General features: G+C 37.0%; 1 protein-coding gene across 1 annotated transcript; it reads left to right on the plus strand.

Annotated features, from left to right (window-relative positions):
- Positions 1-5,691: 5,691 nt before the first annotated feature.
- Positions 5,692-9,408, plus strand: LOC107291494 (CD59B glycoprotein-like). The gene is made up of 3 exons (XM_015820493.1): positions 5,692-5,740; positions 7,956-8,066; positions 9,287-9,408. The coding sequence occupies exons 1-3, from the start codon at positions 5,692-5,694 to the stop codon at positions 9,406-9,408; spliced, it is 282 nt and encodes a 93-aa protein (XP_015675979.1).
- Positions 9,409-10,420: the final 1,012 nt, after the last annotated feature.

Here is a 10,420-nt window from a genome sequence, read left to right on the forward strand (position 1 = left end):
TTCTCACCTACATCGTCCACCTGGGACGACTCGGGAACTCAACTCCTACCCCGGGCAGCTCACCCATCCCCCTATGCCCAGGGGAAAGGTTTCAAGCCGTTTGACAGCAGATGCAAGCTGTCAAAACGGCTTTTACGCAGAAACAGGCGGGAGGCAGCAACAGCTGCATCCAACGGAGTAGCCTGCCACCGGAAGTCTCCCGCTCTGAAATGTTATAATTGTCCCAATGGAGGAAGATGTTTTGCCACAGCTACCTGCTCTGGTCGTCAAGACCGATGTATGACCATATTCTTTGAAGCAGTTGGTAAGTGTAATAGTGTGAAATAATAATTATATTTAATTCCTATAACTTTTTTTAGAGGGGGGGACTTCAATGAGCTTTCAAAGAAGGCTATGGAAAGTCAATAACAGATGGAACTAGTTGGGAGAAAATTCCAAGTCTCCAAGTTGCACAAATCTTACAAAAGATGTAGCTCTATGGACCATGGTTCGTTCCACTTGAGTTTCAAAGCACCTCTTTCAAAGGCTGTATACAGCCTTATTCAATAATAGATGGGATAAATACATGTAGTCACTTTCTGGAAGATTCCACACATGTATGAATTAAATAAATGACCTTCAAGACATGAGGACCCTTGGCTTGAATCTGGAAGGAACTCTATATATTAACTGACTTTCCCAACTAAAAATATTTTTTTCACCACTATGATGATTTAATTTTCTCCTGGAAGTGGTTGCAGGGTACATTGCTTTCTGAGTCCTGATCTTTACTAGCTCTATCAGAGCAAGGGCCATAGCCTTCACCTCATGAGGCCCAGGAAACCTGAGGGGAAATTTATTTCTTCTTCTCTCTGAACCTATTCAATACTGTACCCAATTATTGTTAATGGCGTCAGCCATTGTAGCAATAATATGTCCAGGGATCTTTTGGCTCAGGAAGCACCTTTCAGGACTGAAGGAATCCTGAAATAAGTAGCTTCCACAGCCCACCAAAACTTGCATTAGTGTCTCAGTTATCCAAACAATAGAACTGACTAAATTAATCTGGACCCTGGAACAAATGCAAGGGTTGCCCTAAGTATTGTTCAAGAAGAACAATGAGGGACAATCCTTTACCAACAATTTATGCAATGTTACTCATTACTTCAAGTTCAAGCTCCTCTACAAGACTTTGATTATAGGGCAAGCAAAATGCTTAATAATGGGATTGCTGATGCAGTACCAGACAGCCTGCTGATTCTTTTGGATATCAGGATTGCTCTCAGGGAAGCAGATATGTCACTTTCAGACCTCACCACCNCATGTTCAACAAAGGGATAAAATTATATACACAACTGCAGATGAAAGACTGATAGGGAGACCATTCTTGGTTTGCTGACCATATGAACGGATCAAGTGAGACAGCTAACTGGGCAATTGAAAGATAACAAGGTCTGGGATCTGATTTTATTCCTGCTAAAATCTTTTAAGCTGTATACTAGCAGTATTATTTACATATATTGACCCCTTAGTTGAAATGCTCGGCGACTGAGGTCTAATTGTTTTTGTCCCTTTTATCTACAAGGAAGAATCAGGAAACTATTTAGCCATTTACTTCCCAATCAACATATCAAATGTAATTAGTATATTATATGCCAAACATTGAGCTCATGGAAATAACATTTTAATAAGAGCACTGGCATTGTTTAGACCAGGGAGATATACTATAAGAGATGCTCATATTTCATCTTGTAGAAAAGTTTGTACAAGACAGAAAAAAGCATTACATGTAGCTTGTGTAGGTTCTAGGGCAGGCATGTCAAACTGCCGGCCCGCAGGCCGGATGCATCATGCCGAAACTGCACCCACCCCATTGCTGGCAATGGAGAAAAAGTCCCGATATGTCATGTGACGTTGCAAGTTTGACATGCCTACTCTAGGGGATTGTGTATATATTTTAGATAGTGAGGGGTTTTTGTATCTCAGACACTGGGTTCAGAGGTTTTTAGTGTTGTTAGAATGAAATGGGTTTGGTGAAGCACAAGGAGGTGACAGTCAAAATTCTGATTGTATATAAGAATTGGGTGACAGGGAAATTAGTGTGAGTAGCTCTTTTCAGGATATCATGAATTAGTTCTTCAGTTGCATTAGTACATTCAGAACTAAAAAGTCTTCCCCTGCCCTTTAATCTTTTTTTTCCTGTAAGGAGAATAAGGCAGGTGAGAAAGTACCTTTTTGTTTAAAAAAACACACACAAGGAAGACAGCAATATCTGTGCTTACACTTGTTCTTTCTTCCAGTGACACTGCTCTGATGACCTTTTGAAGGAGAATTATTTGCCTAAAAACAGCTTTTTCCAGCCTGGGCACCATCCTCCAAATGTACATAATTCTCGTCAATAGTTATACTAACTGGGGTGATATGCATGTGTGTGTGGTGTGTGTGTGTGTGTGTAGTATACACGTGTGTGCATGTATAGGTTTTTATGTATGTTCTTTTGAAAGCGGGAATCAGAATTTCATTTTTAACGTGTGCCAGTATATTTATAGAAAAAAGTGTCAATAAAGGTTATCTTACCTAAAGTATTATATATTGTAAATAGTGAAAGGCTAATCATTTATCATTATCAGGTGCAAATATATTCTATATACTTTTTATGGACTGTAGTCTGTAAAAGCCTATCCAATAACAAATTAGCTTTTAGGGTGTAACAAGACCTAATTTTTCTGCAAAACACACATTCAGCTGTGCAACTGTTGAAACTTAGCCAAGTACAACAAAGTTTCTTTTTGGCACTATTTAAAAAATAATAAAATAATGAATTTAAGAAAAATTCCACATGTTCCTAAAATTTGAAGGTAGAGAGCGATGGTAAGCAATTCCCAAAATTTAGTATAATGCATTTTATTTTTAATTAAAGAAAAAGAAAATAATACTAACAAAAGATAAAATATAATCTGCGGGCGGGAGGGGAAATGAGCAGAGACAAAAGCTAAAGCAAATGGGAGAAACTACAAAACTATAACAGAGGAATATGTATGTATTAAGTGTTTCTGCTTTGAAAAATGCACAGAAGGGGATTACTTGCATCACATCCCTATGAAAGAAGGTTCTTACTCAGATTAGATCATTATTTCTTCTGTTTACACTGTATATTTAATTTAACTTAGTAATAATCCTGGAAGAGTAATCATAAACATATTTGAAATCTTGATAAGCAGAGTTTGTTAGCTTTATTTGATTGCTTCAGTTCACCATTTTTCTTTGACTATGAATTTCAAACATACATTTATTTATGATCTCTCAGTGTGTCAAAACATTGGGAACCAATCCATAGGTTGCTTAGTACAATATGGAAACCACAGAAGAAATAACAGGGGGAAAAATGCTTATACCTATACGCATTTGTGGTGATGGGGATATACTTGAACATATACTGACGCACTGACACAGATACCAGATTGAATAATTTTGTATTCAAGAACATAGATTTTAACCAAAATTATAATTCAGATAAAAATTACCAGCAGTGATCAAAAAAGATTCTCCATTCCTATAAAGTTTTTGCTTATATCCACTTTTCTTTTCCCATCAACATAATAGATAATTTGCAAAGATGTAGCTACATGCAGGGTGGTTAAGCTCATTCACATACAGTGGAAGGGCCAACATAAGCCTGAGAATAACTTCTGGTTAGAAAGTAGCCAGGTTCACAAAGCAGGCTAAGCCGTAGGTGGTATTAGCAGGTACATTAGGTTTCTTTAGAGTTAACTGAACTACACACTGTTTTATCTTATTCCTCAACAGCAACAGCAAGTATAATCCAGGTCTGTGTCTGGCTGCAGACAATGATTCTTGTGCCACTTCACTGCTAGTCTTTGTTTAACCAGGTTGGGAAACCATAAAATCATGACAAAATGTCTTGTATGGGCCCACTATCTTTGGGTTATTGAGTAAGCCCCAGTTGAATAAAACACAGCTTTGTGTGTCTGTACCAATTCAGTTCAAAGAGGAAGTAGCCATACAGTATTGTCAGAAGAATAATTTGGGGTTCCAAGCTGAGCCAGTGTTGCACAAGAATAAATAAAAATGAAATCCAGACAGGTGTGAGGAAAGAAGAATTATTTTAATCTCAAAGGCAAAGAGGTTTGCCTATGGGGGCAGCTACAGAGAAAATGGGGTACAGAAGGGTTGCTCTATAGGGGAGCTTAGTAAAGTGTGGGTGTGGAAGTGTGTACGTGCTGATTCTAGGATGACACTTGAGGGGCGTGGGCATGTGTATGTGTTGAGCCAGAGAAGGGCTTGATTAAATTAAGTGATTTGGATTGAGTCTCTTCGTTTGAACTGTGAGCATTATAATTATGTTTACATTGTGTTAATTGAATTTTGTGTGTTTGCTAGTGTATATTTATAACTTGAAATAAGTGCTTAATTAATACTTACGTTTGAGTTTAAAGAATTTCAGAGGCTGTTGATCAGTAACTCTGTGGAATCCTGGGTTAATTAACATATGATTCTCTATATAATATTTCTAACAGTTATACAAATTTATAAATTATTCCACAGTATATATTTAAAAGGAGATCAAATATTTAGCGTACTTTAGAGGGGCGGGTGGAGGAAAAATGTTCATTTTAACCAATCAGGAACAGGCAAAACATCAGCAGTAATCTTGACATCTTGTCTGCTTACCCCACAAATAAACAAAACCACTTGGCTGCAGCATGCAATGTGCTTTGCAAGTCCAGAACATTGAGTTATGATCCTTACAGAGTTATTTACCCATTGAGTAAGAAATGGATTTCCCTTTCTGTTAAAAACATCTACATCACAATTATTGCAGGAAAAGTGATTTTAGAGTAAGAATTTCCCAAAAATTTCTCAAAATCAGACAAAAAAAGGGGGGGAGAAGAGATAAGAAAGCACTACCGTATATATATATACTTGCAGCTGTACTCAGGGCTAGCAAACCATAGCTTGGTTTTATCTCAGCTGTACCAAAGGTAAGATTCAGCTTTTCTCAGACATATTTTTAATTCATTACATGCCTATTTATATAATAAATATATAGGAGAATTTTTTTACTGAGTATGGATCTTAAGTTCTAAATTAGAGGAAGAAATACAAGTTTAATATACCTGAGAAAACAATGTTTTTATGTTATTGCTGTGTTATAAGTATTATGATTATGATTATTTTTATTATTTTGAATTATTTCATTTTCCTCAGCCTGAATATATTAGAAAAAAAAAACTATAGCAAGAATTAGGGAGGGCAGCTGCAGTGTTTCCAGATGATAGTGGACCACACATTCCAGCATCTATTAACATTGGCTAGCAAGGCTGATAATGCTACACAGAGATGTAGTCAGTAACTTCTGGGGGCTTACCCTTTCCTACCTTTGATATGTAAAAAACAGGATCTTTTTATGAGGAGCATTTCCCATTATAAATATAAGATAATTCCTAAAACATAGCGCCACAAAGAATGTAAAGAACAATTAACATAATTGGTTTTGTTAGAATATACATTTTAATTGCTCTTAACATCCCAAATAGCCCAAAATATTAAATAGGGTTATGTACTTAGATGTAATCTCTAAATTCATTGTACACAGAGCCCTTTGTGAAAATCGAAAGAAAAGATACTGTGAACAGCAAGTGACCCTGATTTCCAACTCTTGACTGCAGGCCCTCCGTTTCCAGAAAAACAATGAGAAAAATAATCCTGTGTGTTCTTGCTGTAATGCTTTGGTCGCAAGGTAAGTTATCAGTCACGATCACGCAACACTGACCGCTCTTCTCTCACAGACCCAGTCCCTTCCTCTTAAAACAGAGAGATCCTAGATTGGAGGTCCTACATCCAGAAGGCAGCACAAGCATGCCTGAGATCAAAGGGGGCTTTGGAGGCACTTGGGGCACCATGGCCAGAATTGGCCAAGTCCGCCCACTCCTAGGCCTTCCTTCCTACCAATGTTCCTGTGCTCTCTCTCCTCCTTTTCCTCGGGGTGCGATTCAGGTGCTTCACTGCAGTTACGAGAACCCGTTGTTAAAGGGTTGCATTCAATAAGAAAGATTAAACTTTTTCCTGCCTTGCCTAAAACAATAGGGGATTTGACTTTTTAAACTTTCATGATCAAGGAATGCTAAAGAGCTCTAAACCTATTATTTAAATATGACAGTTTTCTCATCTTTGTTTATAATGTTTTTGTCCACTACTTCTCGTGATAAACTGTGTGATAGGCTATTTATTGGATCCATGTTTGCATCTGAGATGGATCCTCTGTCTAAAATAAGACAGAACATTTTTTTTTATTTGCTAGGAAAGAAAGTTGCGAATGTACAATTCTGATTCTAATCAGGGTTTTTTTCCTTCTCCTCTTCAACATATTTGGCACATACACTTGTGTATATGTATAAACTGCCTACCTGGGTTCCCCTGTAAATAAGCGACATGAAACATATTTAGAAGAATGTGTAACAGAAGGAAATGTAAATGTTTCTTAATTGTTAAATTCCTAAAGAGAAAGCTTCATATCTGAATTCTCTAACAGTAATTTTATTAAAATTTATACTTTTTTTTCAAAATTTTATTGAATATACAATTAAAAAACACAAAAGACACATTCAACACAATACAATTAAAGACAAAAAAGACACATTGGACATGATACAACTTCCCTGTTTAAACGATACTATTAATATTACTTTACATTAAGTTATTACATTGTTACAGAAGGAAATGTAAATGTTTCTTAATTGTTAAATTTCTAAAGAGAAAGCTTCATATCTGAATTCTCTAACAGTAATTTTATTAAAATTTATATTTTCAACAATAAAAAAACTTATATAAAATAAAAAATAAAAAATAAATAGAAGGTAAAGTAAGGAAAAAATAGAAAAAGGAAAAAATAAGAATATAGTAAACAAAAAGAAAAAATATATAAAGAAATGACTTCCCTCTACTCACCAAGTATAAACAATTTTAATAACTTAACAGATTTTTTTAAAAACACAATAAATGGTCCTATCTTCCCATATCCCATCTCACACGGTCTATCTATATAGGTAATAACTGTTTAAATTAACTTCTGGGTCCATTGTTCTAAAATATCGTTCAATATGCTCAATGTTAAAATATTTTACTCCATTTTGAAATAGCAAGTCAAATTTAAATGTTCTTCTCTTTAATTGTAATCTTTAGTTTGTTCTACTTCTCCCTATTGTCCAAGCTTCAAAGTCTCATCCTATCATTTAAAAAAGCAAAAGCATTCAAAGCAAAAGCATTTTTTAACAGGAAAGATTCTTACAATTAATTCAAAAATCTTATTTTGAATCCATCTGGATCTTTATTCCATTTATAACTTTCCAAATCAAAATTCTAATCATCCTTTTGCTGTTTATTAATTATTTTTTAAAAAAATCTTAAACTTGTATTTAAAAGTTCTTTCACTAGGGACAGAAGGAGACTCATGTGGTGTTTTAGACTTGTTGATCCCAAAGTTCCAAAACAGCTGAAAAGCAGTTAAGAAACAATTTTTAAATATGATTTGAAAAGGAAGTATGCAAAATCAGGGTTCGATCAGTTTGAGCAGTCTCTTCTGCCAGAGCCATAAACTTGCCAGAGAACAACACTGTCTTCCTATAAGGAGCAGTTATCTGGAGCTCTTGTGGGTAATCTGAAGTCCTTTCCTTTTCTGGAAGGGAATTACAAAGAGTCGTCTACTCACCAGCTTTTGTAAGACGGTACCAGTCGTCAAGGTGAAAATCAGAAGGTAAACGGTAAAAGGGGTCTTCAGACCTAAGAGTTTAGAATAACTTAAATTTTAACTCGATATCTCGACCTTGAAAGGTTTTGGAAAGTACGTTTACTAAAAACTTTTAAAATGAGGGTTTAGGGTAACTACGTTATACAACCGTTTTTCTATCGACTCCCTAATTACGGATTGAACTGCTGTTTTGCCTCCTCTCTTTCAGCTGTGGATGCTCTGAAATGTTATAATTGTCGTGGTGGTGGACGGTGTATTAGCACAGCTACCTGCTCTGATCGTCAAGACCGATGTATGACCATATTCTTTGAAGCAGTTGGTAAGTTTAATAGTGTGAAATAATAATTATATTTAATTCCTATAACTTTTTTTAGAGGGGGTGACTTCAATGAGCTTTCAAAGAAGGCTATGGAAAGTCAATAACAGATGGAACTAGTTGGGAGAAAATTCCAAGTCTCCAAGTTGCACAAATCTTACAAAAGATGTAGCTCTATGGACCATGGTTCTTTCCACTTGAGTTTCAAAGCACCTCTTTCAAAGGCTGTATACAGCCTTATTCAATAATAGATGGGATAAATACATGTAGTCACTTTCTGGAAGATTCCACACATGTATGAATTAAATAAATGACCTTCAAGACATGAGGACCCTTGGCTTGAATCTGGAAGGAACTCTATATATTAACTGACTTTCCCAACTAAAAATATTTTTTTCACCACTATGATGATTTAATTTTCTCCTGGAAGTGGTTGCAGGGTACATTGCTTTCTGAGTCCTGATCTTTACTAGCTCTATCAGAGCAAGGGCCATAGCCTTCACCTCATGAGGCCCAGGAAACCTGAGGTGAATTTTATTTCTTCTTCTCTCTGAACCTATTCAATACTGTACCCAATTATTGTTAATGGCGTCAGCCATTGTAGCAATAATATGTCCAGGGATCTTTTGGCTCAGGAAGCACCTTTCAGGACTGAAGGAATCCTGAAATAAGTAGCTTCCACAGCCCACCAAAACTTGCATTAGTGTCTCAGTTATCCAAACAATAGAACTGACTAAATTAATCTGGACCCTGGAACAAATGCAAGGGTTGCCCTAAGTATTGTTCAAGAAGAACAATATCCCTGTTAGGAAATGGTTGTTAAATACGTTACAATGAGTAATGAAGTTCAAGTTCGAGGAGATGTTCTGAAACTAATATCCCGTTCGTTTTACGAATTATTACCCTAACGACTACGTCATGGTCTGTCGGACGACTAAGAAAACCTATAGTCCTAACGAGAGTCCCTTCGTCTATACAGTGAAAGTCTGGAGTGGTGGCTCCCCCCGGTTTCAGTCTTGGTATCCAACACATTTTTCACATGAAAGAAGCAAGAATTTGGAATAATGTGGATGTGCTGTGTGCCTGGCCCAACTTCCTGACCAAATGAGGAAAGGGTAATCTATCTAGGACTTTCCATCATTAATGAACAACAATGTTGGTGAAATGAAAAATTAGATTTATTTTTTCCAACAACAACCACAAACTCTTTTTCTTTCCTGTAGGATACCAGCCACCAAGGTATGCCAAGAGATGCGGCTCACTGTATGAATGTCAAGTTTTAAATTCAGTACCAAGGTCAGGAGTTAGTGCTGTTTGTTGTGAGTATGACAGATGCAACCGTTAGTGTTCACTTTCAACTGGAGACCTTCTGAATGACATCATTGGCCTCAACTGATTGCACTGGATGTGATTTGTCTGAAATTCAAGAGCGATTTGGAATGTGATGTCCAATAATATTCTCAATCCATCTTATATGAATGGGAAAATAAATAAAAAACCTGTCATCTTTCATTGCGTACTATGAATAAGGGATTTTTTGTGTGTATCCTGGGTCTACACCAAATCAGTGTGGTTGGAGTTTCCTCAGGTACTGATAATGTTGCACAAAAGCTAACACAGGTCTACATAATATCCCTGAACATCACAACACTATGCCAGTTGTCGAAACTCAAAATGAAAAGGAAAAGAACAGTCTTAACACTATTTCACAGCAATATGCATGTACATGTCTCCATCATTTTCCTTACAGTTTATAGTTTCCCACTTCAGTTGCTAGTTAGCAGATTTCTAGGAGGCCCTGGTCTTCAGTTGCTTCCTTTAAATGCCAATTTAAATTGTTTCTCACCCACCATTGTAGTGGGGATGAGGAGCCAACCTGTCACGTAGAACCAACTTCTGGGTGGTCCCAGAAGGGGATGTTTCCCTAACAGAACTATGCCCTTCTAGGAATCAACAAAGGATGTCTCCAACCAGACACAACATAGAGCTGCTATTAAGGCCTACCTCATGGTGGTAAGAGTGGGTGACAGCTTTATTCCTCCTCCCTTATTTTATCCTCAGAGTGTTGCCCTGTGGCCTGTTCCAGATCATCTGTTCCCTGTTGGGACAGGGGAGCTCAGGTGATCATCTTCAGGGCTGTGCAGAAGAATTTGTTCAACCCCTGACAGACAAAGTCACTCAGATTCATTCATTCATTCATGGACAGGTTCCTTGATGCTATCAGCGCCACCACCTGTCAGTTAGATTCTTGTCCCTCCAGGATGGTGAAAGCCTCCAGGACAGTGAATGGCAGGTGGGTTCAGGCAGTGATTAACAGCTGATATTTCTCGGGCCTTTTACGGAAACCCTGACTCACC

This window comes from Protobothrops mucrosquamatus, unplaced genomic scaffold, assembly GCF_001527695.2.
Source record: "Protobothrops mucrosquamatus isolate PMUCROS unplaced genomic scaffold, P.Mucros_1.0 scaffold1133, whole genome shotgun sequence".
Taxonomy (NCBI): domain Eukaryota; kingdom Metazoa; phylum Chordata; class Lepidosauria; order Squamata; family Viperidae; genus Protobothrops; species Protobothrops mucrosquamatus.